The 15,351-nt window shown below is 47.9% G+C and overlaps 1 protein-coding gene across 39 annotated transcripts in view; it reads left to right on the forward strand.

The window, feature by feature from the left end:
- The window catches only part of LOC118472111 (uncharacterized), a 58,172-nt gene that overhangs the window by 21,203 nt on the left and 21,618 nt on the right, over positions 1 to 15,351 (forward strand). For 33 of the 39 annotated variants that reach the window (XR_004849734.1, XR_004849721.1, XR_004849735.1 and 30 more), the window contains 3 exons: positions 4,572 to 5,400; positions 5,702 to 5,760; positions 5,934 to 6,398. Coding sequence is in view for 5 of the 39 variants with exons in the window: in XM_035959310.1 (XP_035815203.1) it covers positions 4,572 to 5,400; positions 5,702 to 5,760; positions 5,934 to 6,398 (1,353 nt within the window). In the remaining 34 variants the exon portion in view is untranslated. The remainder of the gene's footprint in view (positions 1 to 4,571; positions 5,401 to 5,701; positions 5,761 to 5,933; positions 6,399 to 15,351) is intronic. The other 6 variants (XR_004849742.1, XR_004849744.1, XR_004849743.1 and 3 more) reach the window with 3 other exon arrangements.

Consider the following 15,351-nt stretch of genomic DNA (forward strand, 5'->3'; position numbering starts at 1 on the left):
GACCCATCAAGGTGGAGGAGTGCCGCTGCGGCCGGTGCCGCTGGAGATGGCTCGATTTTTGCATGTGCCAGGAGCAGGGCCTCCTCCTCCGCCTCCGCCTGTGCGACGTTGGCCTGGCCACGTCGTGGCTGCCGACAGTCCCTGGCCCAGTGGCCAAGCTTGCCGCAGTTGTGACAGCCGTCGTCTCGTGCCGGCTTCTTGTTGCCGACGGCGCCGCCTTGGGCACCTCCACGGGCACCAACCTCAGCATGTCCTCGCGTCCCGGCCTGGGCGCCTCCACGCGCCTTGCGCGGTTTGCCGCGTCTGCGGCCTCGTGTCGAGGAGGACTCCCCCTTCTTCTTGTCACCCTGGCAGGCCTCCCACTGCTCCCGAGTGAGATGTAGCTTCCCGCCGATAGTGATAGGCTCAGAGGGAGCATGTGGTTCGTCGCCGTCGACCACCTTGAGGCGACCAATCGCCTCTTCGATCGTCATCGTGGAGAGGTCTAGCAGAGACTCGATCGAGCGAGCAATCTGCCTGTACTTCTCGGGGATGCAACGGAAGAGCTTCTCAACAGCTCTCTCCTCATCGTAGGTGTCGTCGCCGAACTGCACCATCTTCTGCAACAGAGTGTTGAGGCGGAGAGCAAAGTCATCAACATCCTCACCTGGCTTGAAGGCCAGGTTCTCCCACTCCTTGCGAAGTGCCTGCAGTGTGGTCTTGCGGGCACGGTCGCTGCCGATGCGGGTCGCAGCGATGGCGTCCCAGGCCTCCTTGGCAGTCCGCTTCTGGGAAAGCGAAAACTGCATCTCGGGCGGGACTGCAGCAATGAGAGCATCCAGCGCCCGCCGATCCTCGTGGTAGTCGACGTCGTCGTAACGAACTGCTTCCCACATGTGGCGAACCTGGAGCCGTACCCTCATCACCGCGGCCCACTCGACGTAGTTGGTCTTGGTGAGGGTAGGCCACCCACCGCCGGGACCGATGTCCCTGACAATGGCTTGGGCCATGCGACGACCATGGTACCGATCCGGGGAGGGAGAACCGCGCCGCCTGTAGAGGCCGCGATCTCCGTCGACTCGGTCGCCGCCGCCGGGAGCACCGCCGGCGCGTCTACGCCCGTCTGGGCTGCCGCCGCGGGCGCCCCCGCCTGGAGCGCCGTCAGCGTGTCGGCGCCTATCCGGGCTGCCGCCACGCGCGCCCCCATGGGGATGCGCGGCTGCCCACTGTGCCGCCTGCTCTCGCGCTTCTTCCCTCGCCAGCCTGAGCTCGTCGTCGGTGTTGTCGTCGACAGAAGCAGAGCTGCCAGCTCTACTGCCGCGCAGAACCTCGAGCTCTGTTGCCGCCGCACGTGCAGCATCCGCCGCCTCCGCTGCTTCTACTTCCGCTCTCGCCGCTGCCAGTTCCGCCGCCGCCAACCGTGCTGCCCTCGCCGCTGTCGCTGCAGCCGCTGCTGCTGCTCGCTCGCGTTCTTGTGCCGCGGCGACCTCGGCCTCCTGCTGGCGCCGCGCACTCGAAGTGGCCGAGCGTAGGGACATGGTGGGCTAGTGAGGGGTCGATGCGTGTGGAAGAGGCTGTCTCAGACGAAAGGCTGCTCGTCTGAGCAGGGGAGGAAGGAACAGTTGGAGCTCTTGCTGCCGACTGAGTGTGGGGAGATGCACGGGAAGGAGATGAGCACGAGATGTTTAGGCTGCAGGATAGTTTGCCTCTGATACCAATTGTAAGTAGAGGGACTCTAACTCTCATCAAGAGGATGACACTATGAGTTGGGGCAATTTTCTGTTTATTTCCTCAAACACTACACAATGCCATACCCGTCTAAGGGTCGGGATACATATTTATAGCCCAAGGGGCTGCAGCATATGCTTCCTAGAGTTGCGAATATGCTGTGCTACAAACTGCACTAACCACTAGGTGTTGTTGTACTCTAGTCAAAAGGAAAAACTGCAGCAAGCTGCTGTCCTCCAAAAACTGAAACTGAAAAAGGAGATGCCTGCAGGCTGTCCTCGCAGTCAAAAGACTGCTGCTGTGCTGCCTGCCGCCTGCCGCAGTCCTTGCTGTCTGCCGCAGTCCTTGCAGTCAAAATCTGCTGTGTTGCTGCTGTCCTGCAGCAGAGATGCTGTGCGGACTGCGGACTGTCCTCCACACATGACTTATTCCATCATGGGCCACTCCCGACGCCCCGCTGGCCTGCATCGAGCCTCCTGTGTACCACCCGGTTGCCATCCACCGTGACCCCGGGCACGTCCACTCGATGGCGACTCGTCGCGCAGCCGGTGTTCTCCACCCCGTTGACCGGCTGATCCTGGTGGCTGACACGGCTGCCACTCCTCCGGATGCCTCCCCGGTCCCCTCCGTTCGCGCCGCCCTCGCCGACCCCCAACGACGTTGCGCTATGGAGTACGTGGCCCTGCTGGCCAACCACACTTGGGACCAGGTGCCTCGTTTACCAGGCACCAACGTGGTCACCGGCAAGTGGCTCTTTCGCCACAAGCTGACCTCGGGCGGCTCCCTCGACCGTTGCAAGGCTCGTTGGGTCCTTCGGGGCTTCACCTAGCACCCCGGAGTGGACTACGACGAGATCTTCAGCCTCGTCGTCAAGTTCGCCACCGTTCGAGTCGTCCTCGCCCTCTCTCGGGATTGGGCGATCCATCAGCTCGACATCAAGATTGCCTTCCTCCACGGCACTCTGACGGAGTGTCTACTGTAGCCAGCCCACCGACTTCGTCGACGCCGCTCGTTCGGATCTGGTTTGCTGGTTGAACCGCTCCCTGTATGGCCTCAAGCAGGCGCCGCGTGCCTGTTACAGTCGCTCCGTCTCTTACTTGGCCTCCATCGGCTTCGTCGAGGCCAAGTCGAACACATCCCTGTTCATCTACCGGCGCGACGACGACACCATCTACCTCCTGCTCTATGTCGACGACATTGTGCTCACAACATCCGCCGACCTCCTACAACACATGATCGTCGCCCTTCAGTAGGAGTTCGCGATGAAGGATCTGGGGCCCCTTCACTTCAGCCATGGCATCACATCGGAGCGCCGGACTCAGGGTCTCTTCCTCCACTAGCGCCAGTACGCCATTGACATCCTGGAGCGGGCTGGCATGTCTGACTACAAGCCCTGCTCCACACCTGTCGACACTCAAGCGAAGCTCTCTGAGGACGACGGGCCCTCGGTCGTCGACGCGACGTCCTACCGGAGCCTGACCGGCGCCCTCCAGTACAACAGGTGTGCCTGCATATGCACACCCCGCGTGAGTCCCATCTCACCGCTCTGAAGCGGATCCTGTGCCACCTCCACAGCTCCCTCGACTACGGCCTTCTACTCCGACCCTCCCGACATCGGAGTTTGTGGTCTACATCGACGCTGACTGGGTTGTATGTCCCAACACGCGCTGGTCCACTTCCGGTTATGTCGTGTTCTTGGGCGCTAACCTCGTCTCCTGGCCGCCAAGTGGCAGCCCGTCGTCTCCTGCTCCAGTGCGGAGGTCGAGTACCGCGCTGTGGCCAACAACGTGGCCGAGGCCTCCTGGCTAGTGCCAGCTTCTTCAGGAGCTCCACAGCCCCCTTCAACGTGCCACCCTTGTCTACTGCGACAACGTCAGGGCAGTCTACGTCTCCACCAATCCCATGCATCATCAGCGCACGAAGCATGTGGAGATCGACCTGGACTTCATTCGCGAGCGTGTCGCCGCCGATGACGTTCGGGTTCTGAGCATCTCGACCACGCTGCAGTTCGCTGATATCTTCACCAAGGGGCTGCCGTCGAGGGTTTTCGTCGAGTTTCGATCCAGTCTCAACATGTGTACAAGATAGAGTTCAAACTGCGTGGGGTGTTAAATACTGTTTGGGTTTTGGGTCAGTCGTTGTGTATTTACCTGTATACCCCTCTATGTAATGGGCTTGGTCCAACTCTTGGCTTATATATATGCACTCCCAACCCTGATTAGGGTTAGAGTTTCGTCACTTCTAACTCATTCTAGTAATAGTAATTTAGGCACATATCAATTAAGCTAATGTGGTTTTATGCAAAACATATTTGTATACTATTATTAGCAAGATGTCGGAGATATTTATGTGCTATATTTTTACTATAGAGGGTGAGCCGAAGAGCGTCATATAAATTGCAGAGTAGAAAATAGAAACATATTTTATTGATATATAAAATCATTTCCCATCCTCCACCCTATGAATTTGAGATAGGCTTATATCTGAACTTTAGAAAGTGGTGAAATGTCAAAATCCAAACCAATTAGGTTACTTTATTAAGTAAATTTCATTTCCTCCAAAATGAATGGATCCAAACGCCCCGTAATATCCTTGACTATAATGCCTTAACAAGCATAATATTGGCATTATTAAATTCATAATGAAAACTATTTATATGCTATGTAACTCTTTTCATATGAGATAATACTGTTTTACAGATATTGCTGGTCAGTCAGAAAGTTTGATTTAGGCCAAACCTAGTTGGACTTATAGTTGATTTAGGCCGTGATACTTGAAGTGATGTCATGAGGGATATGGAACATTTGACTTTTTACTTATGTGTGACTTGTGACTTAAAAGCCCCTGTTTTTGCCATTTTGCAGGTTACTGGGAGTGGTGGGAAGCCGTACACCCTTTCTTCACAATTCTTAACCAATGCTTGTTGTTCACCTTTTCCATTTGGTTCAGGGAAAAAGGCTTCTATATTTTCTAATTGGCTTATAGCTCAGCAAAAGAATACTACAGACAGTGGAGTTTATTTGTATCCAGATATACAATGTGGAGAAATTGTTCATCTATTCTCTCTGGTTTTGTCAGGAAACCTTCTCATTTCACCTTTCTTGCCTAGTGAAGGAGTTGGTGAGGCTGATGAGCCTAACAGCTCTGGTCCTTTGGTCGTAGATACCAGCGGTTTGGCTGACAACAGTCATAAGCGCAAGGCTGATACAGTGAAACTGAAAAGCAGCAAGGCTAAGAAACCGAAGCCTTTGCCAAAGATAGAAAGTGACTTTTGCTACCGCCGGGAGAAAGGATTTCCTGCTATCCAAATAGGTCTAAATCTTCATAGAATTCAAACAAGCAATTTCTTGCAAGAGTTTCATGGTAAAGAATCCTCTATTTTTACTTCAAGCTGGGCAATGAGCAAAAAGAATGTTGATTTGCATGCAGAAAGGCACATCATGCCATTGTTTTCAAATTGCTTAAGTTCATATAGGCATTTATTGTCTGAATCTCAGTTGGAGAACTCATACAGTGGATGGCCTTGGGATGCCATGACAAATTATGCGGAAGAGTTATCACCAGTATCTGAGCACCAAAATGAATTGTTCACATTGTCTCCTGAACTGTTCAGGAATGCATTTCTTGTTATTCATCAAGCTGGTGGGCAAGGAGTTACCTTGAGAGAACTTTCGCAGGCACTGCATCCGTTAGGTAAGGTACTTAGGGGGTGTTTGAATGCACTAGAGTTAATAGTTAGTTGGCTAAAAAAATGCTAGTGAAATTAGCTAGCTAACAAATAACTAACTAACTATTAACTAATTTACTAAAAATAGCTAATAATTAGACTATTAGCTAGGGTGTTTGAATGTCTCCAGCTAAGTTTAGCCACTAACTATTAGCTCTAGTGCATTCAAACACTCGCTTAATATGCTTATGACCAATGTTTTCCATAGTTTTTTTTTTACTTAATAACAGCCAGCATTACAATTTTTGTTCTTACAAATCTGTGCAGCCATGCAGCTGGTCTTAATAATTGTTGACACTCTCAAAAGATTTCAGCTGGCTGTTAAGGTAATTCTGTAGCATCCAGAGTATACTAGTGCTGTAGGTGTGGATTAAATGTTACTGTTGTTTTTTTGTTACTTATTTATTATAAGCTGTGCTGCTTTCTTGTTGAATTTTTATTTGGTTTGCTTGCCCTTCTCTATTAGCTAATGGGTGGGATTCATTCAATTGCTCCATAGGTCAATGCATATGATGGCGTTCAGATTGTGGACTCATTACATTCGTCAAAGTATCATATAGCTACACTTGCAGAATGTGATAGTTGCTGCTGTACAGATCCTCCAACTTCTCAATTTGTTGATAATGAAAACACAAAAAATCTACTGAAAGAGAAGCATACCAAGCCTATTAATTTTCCTGGTCCAATAAAAATGCTTGGTGATGGGCACACAGTGACAGTAATTAATGTTCAAAGCAAGTTGAGCCCACCTTACATGCACAGCAAAGATCCTGGGGATGCGGAAAGGTTATCTACTCCAGGAGAGAACAATAAGGAGAGTAGTTTCTATCATAATTGTGAAAGGCATTGTTATCAGCCTATATTACCATGGATAAATGGTGATGGTAGTACTAATAGCACTCTCTATGAAGGTTTAAGTCGCCGAGTTATTGGTTATGTCATGCACTATCCAGGACTATCGGAGGTATATTTGCTTTTATTGTTTGTGCCTGCTCTTTCTAAATAGAAAACTAATATTATGCTTGTTCGTTGAGTGCAATACCACAATAAGTTCTCTTTCATTTTACGGCATCGCCACACTATCCCTTAGGAAAAATAAATTTATTTTTGAGAAAGAATTCAGGTATGTAAAGTCTAGCTTAGACAGCAGGAAAGTTGTATACTATTCTAGGAGTATATATGTAGTGTTCACATCTAATTGCATTCAATTCCAGCTGTTAAAGATTTAGGATCTCAAAATCAAGTTCCAGACATGTTACTTCCTCATTCTGAATTATTCAAAGTTTACTTCTGTGATGTTAGAATGTTTGGAATACTGAAGATTCACTTTAGTTATGACAATATGATTGGAGTACATTACTCATATAGTTATATCTCGGAAACCAATTAGAGAACTAATATACTAGGTCAGAGATGGAGTACCCATGTATAGGGAGCCCCATTTTTTTCTACTATAGTACTTGTTATTTGGTACTTTCGGTTTGCAAATGCTTCGAATCTTTTACCACTTTATTTGTTCAGAATACTTGGCACCTGCAGCACAAACCACCCTTTACTTTGCCCATGGCTAGTTATTTAGGATGCGTTTGGTTGCGGGACAAATGAGGACGGAATAGAATGATCCCTGGGTTGGGCGATGAAATGATTTCTGGTATTGTTTGGTCGGAGGGATGAGATGGTCCTTGTTTTTTGTTTGGTTAGAGGTATAACCGGGGATGAATTGGTCTTGTCCTTTGTTTGGTTTGAGAGATAACTGTTACACTTGTCCTTCACAAAAAATGGAATTCAATCAAAATGCTTGCAGTCATTGCCCCCATCTCATGATATGTTACAACTAATATTAAGTCCACAAAACACACATATTATTAATTCCACACAATACATAATAATGTGTTCTAGCATTACACATAATACCAAGTTTAAGGTGTTAGAATACCCGTTTAGGGTTTGGGGTTGTTCCCTATGTAATTACTGTCTCGCCCCTCGACCGGAGGCCCGTCGTCCTCAGAGAGCTTCGCAGTCCCCTTCAGCGCGCCACCCTCGTCTACTGCGACAACGTCAGCGCGGTCTACCTCTCCACCAATCCCGTGCAGCATCAGCGCACGAAGCACGTGGAGATTGACCTGCACTTCGTCCGCGAGCGTGTCGCTGCTGGTGACGTTCGGGTTCTCAGCGTCCCCACCACGCTGCAATTCGCTGACATCTTCACCAAGGGGTTACCATCGAGTGCATTTTTAGACTTTCGCTCCAGTCTCAACATCTGTACAGGATAGAGTTGTGACTGCGGGGGGTGTTAGAATACCCGTTTAGGGTTTGGGGTTGTTCCCTATGTAATTACTGTCTCGCCCCTCTGTAATGGGCCCGGCCCAGTACTCAAGTCTATTAATACACCACCCAACCTCTGTTAGGGTTAGGGTTTCCATTATTCCAATATAAGGTTTCCACAAAATCTGCACGTACTTAGACCACATTTCATTGTTTGATGTGGTTCAAGCAAAAGAACTGCCCAAGCCTATCTACTAATTGCCCTCACACTCCTGGGTACACATAATATCAAGTTCAAGGCTTCTACAAAATCCATACGTACATAGATCACAATTCATTGTTCGATGTAGTTCAAGCAAAAGAACCCTCCAAGCCTACCTACCAATTGCCCTCACACTCCTGGGAACTTTTCACTGATGAAATTGCGAGCCTAGATTAACTTGTGGTCGAATGGCAACTTGTTGAAGGCTCTAGCAATGTGAGGGTGCGCCACCAGATAATTGAAATACAGAGATATGTGGTTCTGTTCAAAACCTGCAAAGTTTTGCAAATTGTCAAAAAATATGTTACAATAGTTTTCAGGTTTTAGGTTACAATAGTTTTTATTGGACAAATAGATCAATAGAAAATAGGTTACAAAATCTGAAGTTAAGAACAAAGCACACACACCTGGAAGGTTTATCAAACTGTCAAAAAGATCATCTGGCACATCAGTGCCCCCCTGTGGCAACCTTCTCAATAGCATTGGATAAGGTATCCCCGACACTTTTGAATGCAGCAATCAACCCCTCCTCTTCACTATCACGTTTTTTTGCCTTCTTCCTGGTCTTGCTTGTAGAAGATGTTGTGGCATTATCATCACAACTGGACATCCTTTTAGTGAAAGCATGTGCCATCACCTCTTCATTTTGAACTTCATCATCTTCACCTAAAGCTGCACTAGAATCCTTTGCAAACTTACCTGTGGCCATGGTGTTTCCAAATATTGTTTGCATCTCAGCAAAGTGTTCAAGAGGCTTGTTTAAACAATCAGCATCATTCTTGTGATCCTACATTTGGATTATTATAAATCTGCATTATGTGTACATAAGTCTGAAAGTTGAGATATGTGTAATAGGAAGATGAGAGAGTTGCCAAGAAGCAGTAACAAAGGAACAACCTATCTTCATCCCATATTGCAGATCATACACATATTGCAGGTAGAACATATTGCAGATTGAACACATATAGCAGATTATACACATATTGCAGATTGAACACATATTGCAGGTAGAAGAAATAATACCTTAACATAGCCATTATAGTGCTCTTCATCCAAAGTAATAGTAAAACTATCTTCATCCCAGCCTGTACCACTCACTTTTCTTATCCTATTTATCTTGGCAAACCTTATGGACCAAGTTTTCAGATGATTTTTGATCTGCTCGCCATTGAGGGCAGTTTGGAACTTTTTTTTTTCTCGAAAGCGCAGGGGAACTGCGCCTTTAATTATATTAAGAAGAGGAGAAATAGTACATAGTACAAAATACAATAGCTCTCCTTACGGAGGCCAGAAACAAACATAAAGGAACAAATCCATTAGGACTTCAGACTACCAACAAAGGGGCAGCCAAAAAGGAGAGACCCTTGGCCCCTGCTAGCACCCAAAGATTTCTCTCCTCTTCAGCCTGCTGCAGGATTCGAGAGAGGCTGGGGGTCTCTCCATCAAACACACATCTATTGCGGAGGTTCCATATCTTCCAGGCACCCAACATGATGAGAGAATTCAGCCCTTTCCTGACCATTCCCTGCACTGCCTCAGCAGCCCCTTTCCACCACTCAAAGAAGGATGTAAGTCCAGGCTGTGGGGCCAGGGCATGTAACCCAAATTTCCTTAGGAGCATATACCAGAAAATTCTTGTGAAGACACAGGAGATAAGAAGGTGGTTCATGGTTTCATCATCCTGATCACAAAGAAGACACCTTTGCGGGTGATTCAGGCCCTTTTTGGCCAACCGATCAGCAGTCCAACATCTGTTGTGTGCCACCAACCACATGAAAAAACGGCACTTTGAGGGGGCCCAAGATCTCCAGATTCTTTTGTAGTGATCAAAGGAGGCAGATCCTAAAAACAGACCATTATAAGCTGCTTTCGCTGTGTATTTACCATCTGCAGCAAGGCTGAAAACATGCTTATCCCTAATGTTAGGCTGTAACTCAATTCCTGAAAGGGATTCCCAAAGGTTTAGATAATCAACCAAGACTCTTACTGTAAGAGCCCCCTTAATATCTGAAATCCATTTCCTGTTTACAAGTGCTTCTTTCACCGTCCTTTTGTTAGCAATTCTTCTTGGAATTGACTTGTGCAGGCTAGGGGCAATATCAGCGATTCGAGTGCCATGCAGCCATCTATCATTCCAGAACAAGGTGTTTGACCCATCCCCAATCATAGAAACAAGAGCCATAGAGAAAAAAGCCCTAGCTTTGTTTGGGACCTGTATTGGAAGATTTGCCCAAGGCCTCCCCATATCTGTTTTCTGCAACCACAGCCATCTCATGCGGAGAGCCCAACAAAGCTCAGGGAGACTAGAGATTCCCAAGCCTCCCAAATGAAGGGGACGACACACCTTTCCCCAGGCAACCAAACAGTGTCCTCCCTTTGCTTCCTTTGTGCCTCTCCAAAGAAAACCCTTTCTTATCTTATCAATGGCATCTAAGGTCCATTGGGGGATGTCAATTGCCATTGCTAAATAAACTGTCATGCCTGTGAGAACATGTTGCACCTGAATTCTCCTTCCGGCTCTAGACATTAAGTCAGCTTTCCAATTAGGGAGTTGATCTGCAATTCTTTCAACAAAGGGCTGAAACTGCTGCCGAGAAAGTTTATGCAAGGAAAGGGGTAGCCCCAAATATTTGCAGGGGAAAGTTGCCATCTCACAAGGCAGCAAACTCTGAACCTCCATCAAAATCTCCTCCGAGCATTGAATAGGATATGCATTTGATTTCTGCACATTATTAATGAGGCCAGAAGCATCTCCAAAAAGTTGCAGAATGTCTAGAGTGATAGAAGTTTCTGCAGCAGTGGGATGTAAAAACACAGCGACATCATCTGCATAAATAGAAATCCTGTGGAGCTTCTTTCTTCTGGATAACTGCTGTAGCAAACCAGCTTCTTCAGCTTTAGCGAATAAGAGGCCAATAACATCCATAACAAGGATGAATAGCATGGGGGAGAGGGGGTCTCCCTGCCTGAGCCCCCTCCTATGGGCTAAACGTTCCCCCGGGGAACCATTGAGCAGCACTTGTGTAGTGGAGGAGGCCAATAACCCACAAACAATATCCCTCCAGATCTGACCAAAACCAATCTGCTGCATGACTTCAATTAGGAATGGCCAGGCCACTGAGTCAAAGGCCTTAGTGATATCAAGTTTGAGGAGTAGGCGAGGCAATTTCTGCTGGTGAAACAGCCTTGCAGTTTGTTGTACCAACATGAAATTATCTTGGATGAACCTTCCCTTTATAAATGCGCTCTGAATTGGAGAGACCAACTCATTGAGCCTTTTGGCCAGCCGGTTAGCGAGAATCTTGGTGATCAGTTTTGCAAAACTGTGCACAAGACTAATAGGCCTAAAGTCTTTGACCTGCTCTGCCCCCTCTTTTTTCGGTATCAAGGTAATAAGAGCCGTGTTGAGCTTGTGGAAATTGTTGAAATTCCTGCTCCAAACTGCCCTTACTGCAGCCATAACCTCTGCTTTAATACTTCCCCAGCATTCTCTATAGAATCGCCCTGTGAATCCATCCGGCCCTAGGGCCTTATCCAAAGGCAAGCCTTTAATGGTTTCCAAAACCTCTTGTTCTGAAAAAGGGGAGTCTAGATTCTCCAGATTATGTCTAGACAGACCAATGGCGTCCAAATCAATAGTCCTTTCCCTGTTTCCACACTGCCCAATGAGGTTTGTATAAAACTGATCCACTGCTGCTGCCTTTTCGCAGTGGTTGGTTAGGATACGATCTCCATCAACCAGCATGGCCACAAAATTCTTCCTCTTACGATGCCTTGCATGAATATGGAAAAATCTTGTGTTCGCATCCCCCTCTTTGAGCCATGAAATTCTTGACCTTAATCTTGCCATTGTTCGCTTGAAAGATGACAGCATCAAGGATTGTTTTTTAAGCCTGTTTATAAGCCAGATCTCTGCTGGGGTAAGTGGTCTTTCATCATGTGCCATCTCCAGTCTATGCAGCAACTCCTTTGCCAAAGCCAACTGCAACCTTACATGTCCAACCTGCTTGTCACTCCACCCTTGCAGTCTTCTTGCTGTCATCTTCAGCTTCTTCTCCAGGGTCTGGAAAGGGCAACTGACAGCTTCGACTGAGTTCCATGCAGAATGCACTTCCTCCTGAAAACCTTCCAGCTTGGGCCAAAAGGATTCGAAATGGAACCGCCGTTTTCCAGGCCTATTGTCACTGAGACCCAGGAGCATAGGGCAGTGATCCGAATCAAGTGACGCAGCACTATGAAGAAGAACTCTGGGGAAGGTTAGCTCCCAATCCACAGTACAAAACACTCTATCAAGCTTAACAAGGACCGGGTTATCTTGTTGGTTAGACCAAGTGAATTTGCGTCCAACCAGCGGAATCTCCTTGAGGCCCAGGTCATTGATCAAATCCCTGAAACGACCCATCATGGCTCTATTAAAGTTGGAATTATTCTTATCTGATGTTTTATAGATGAGATTAAAATCCCCAGCCACCAACCAAGGGCCAGCACAGGCTGATCTGACATCTCTGAGTTCCTGAAGAAAAAGAATTTTTTCATCATCTCCCTGAGGGCCGTACACACAGGTAAGCCACCAAGCCTGCCCTTGCTCCATGCACAACTGGACTGAAACACTGTGATTGTCGATTCTTTGCTGCCCAGTATGGCCTATATGTCTTTTCCAAGAGATCAAGATGCCACCACTTGCCCCTGTTGATGGCAGGTAGACATAATCAGTGAACTCAGCTCCAAGCATGGAGAGGATAGTTCTTGTTGAAATGTTCTGCATTTTAGTTTCCTGGACACAAACCACATCCACTTGAGATGAGATCACAAGCTCTCTAACTGAGTCTTGCCGCACTGAGGAGTTCATTCCTCTCACATTCCAGAATAAAATTTTGTTTGGATTCATGGATCACTGTCTACATAACACAACCACAAAGGACAGGGGGAGGAAACTAGGTTTCATACAGGCCCTGCTGGTGGCGTGGGCCACCCGAAAAGAGCGGACAAGGCCTCCACCTGGAGCTGAGAAAGTGGGTGCTTGAAAAGCTCTGCATAAGCCTTGAGGGATTCCTGACTGATGCCTTCATCTTCAGTAATTATCTGCAGGGCTTTCATGGCTTTTTTGGTGGCCCTGCCACCCCAGTCTTGCATGCTGAATTCCACTCCAGCTCCAGCGACTCGCCGGCTTCGTCTTGGCGCAGCAGCAGTTGTTGTTGGAGAGGGAGGAGTTGCTTTCTTGCTATTATTGTTTGGTAACAGCAAGCAAGCATCAGGTCTTCTACAAATTTTGTTGAGGAACTCTTCTTTTCTTGTCGCAGCCAGCGGAGCACCCAGGGCTGTGAGGGTATCAGGTCTTGGATCAGTTGTATGCCCATTCTCCAATGCCAGTAACTCCCTTCCTGTTCCATCTTGTTGGCCGTCGTGAAATTGACGTTGACGTGCTTTCGATCCTTTTCGGTAATAGACCTTCAGCTTACTAGTTGGCTCTGTCTGCAAGGAAGCAGCTGTCTCAAGCGACCCAGGCGGATGCTGAGGTGAGACAGGCGCAGGCAAGGTCATCTTCAATGTCCCAGTATCTTCAAACGGCAAAACATCGTCTGGGGTCATCTCTGGCGGCCCAACTCGAGGTCGGGGCGAGACATGCCCAGAAGACACGATCTCAAGCTTCCCAGCTCGAATGAGGGGCGAGACATCCCCAGTCATCGTCGTGTTCAGTAGCCCAGGTAGGCAGTGGGGCGAGACCAGCGCTGGAAGCCTCATCTCTAGCGTCGGGCAAGGCTGGGGCGAGACAGGCCTTGGGAGCCATGTCTCAAGCGGCCCAGTTGTCCGAAGCGGCGAGACCGAGTCATTCCAGGCCATCTCAGGCGGCCCAATTAACCCAGACGACGTTCCAGCAGTCCTGTCGCAATCAATCCGGGGACTGTTTATCTTCCCCGAGGAGAACTGTCCCTCCATAACTGTCACGGTAGTCTCTCCGTCTTCCTGGGGCTCCTTGGAAACCGGTATCTCTTCAATGCGCAAAGAAGGCCGCGCATCTCGATCCGGATATGCTGTTTCCCTACCCGAGGTCATTGACAGCGATGGAAGCACAGCCCGAGGCGCCAGGGATGCAGCGCCGCGTCCCAACGGCAACTGAGGGTCCAGACGAAGATGAACCGAGCGCCGCAGGAACAGGGACAGCGCAGGAACCGCCGCCCGAGGCGCCAAGGATGTCGCCCCGCGACCCGACGACGGCTGCGGGCCCAGGCGAAGATGAACCGGTCGCCTCTGGAACAGGGACCCGTTCGAACGACGAGACTGGGGGTCCTGGTCCTCGCCGCTGCCGCCATCACCATCAAATCTTGAATCTTCTCTTCAATGACCCGAATGCACGCTCAACTGTGACGCGAAGAGATGAGTGCCTTAGATTAAACAACTCTTTCTCGTTCTGTACGGGATTATTGCCCCATTCGTTTAAATGGTATCTCACGCCACGGAAAGGAGGCAAGAATCCTGGTTTTGCTCCATATCCCGCATCAACTAGGTAGAATTTACCTAAAATACAATGATAATATAATATATATATATATATATATATATATTATGGTCATAATTCCATAAACATTGTCATTTACAAGCAAATAAGTGAAACTATTACCTTGTGGAACGCGAAGGCCATCCACACGTTCTAAAGCATCTCGTAATACATTAGCATCATGAGCTGTTCCCTCCCAACCAGCCAACACATAAGTGAAGCGTAGATCAAAATCTACAGCCGCCATTACATTTTGAGTCGCATAGGACTTCCTACCACGAAAGGCATGCTCCATATCTCTAGGAACAGTGGCTCTTACATGTGTACCATCAATAGCTCCAATACAATCCTAGTTTAAGGGCAATACAAGCATGAAACATTAGGGGCCATATGTGCAACATGAATATATACCTAAAAACAAAAGAGTGATAAGTTTCACACCTTAAAATACGGATCCCATCTGTAGTTCCCTGCTATTTTGGTTGGAGTGTCCAATGAAGGTGGCCTAATTAGTTCCCCACGTAGCTCACCAATTGCACGAAGAACTTTATTGAAACATCGACTAACTGTTTCCCCAGATCTACCAAAATTCGTGCCAATCAACCTATTTCTAAGGTTATGCCCAACTGTATTTAGAAACATGGCCACTTGTTGTTCAACACACATATGGATAGTGTCCTGAAGTAAACCACGCTCTCTAAAATGTTTAGTTAGGTGAAAGAAACAAGCCCTTTTCATTCTAATCATGTTTATACATGTGTCATCCCTCCAAATCTTTGTGTTGAGATATTCAATTCTAGTTCTATCCCTTTCATGCATTGGTGCATATGTAATCCCAGTCCTCCTTGCATTTCGTTTTCTTTTTCTAGAATGAATAATCATAGCCATCATTGA

Source organism: Zea mays, chromosome 5 (genome assembly GCF_902167145.1).
Source record: "Zea mays cultivar B73 chromosome 5, Zm-B73-REFERENCE-NAM-5.0, whole genome shotgun sequence".
NCBI classification, from domain to species: domain Eukaryota; kingdom Viridiplantae; phylum Streptophyta; class Magnoliopsida; order Poales; family Poaceae; genus Zea; species Zea mays.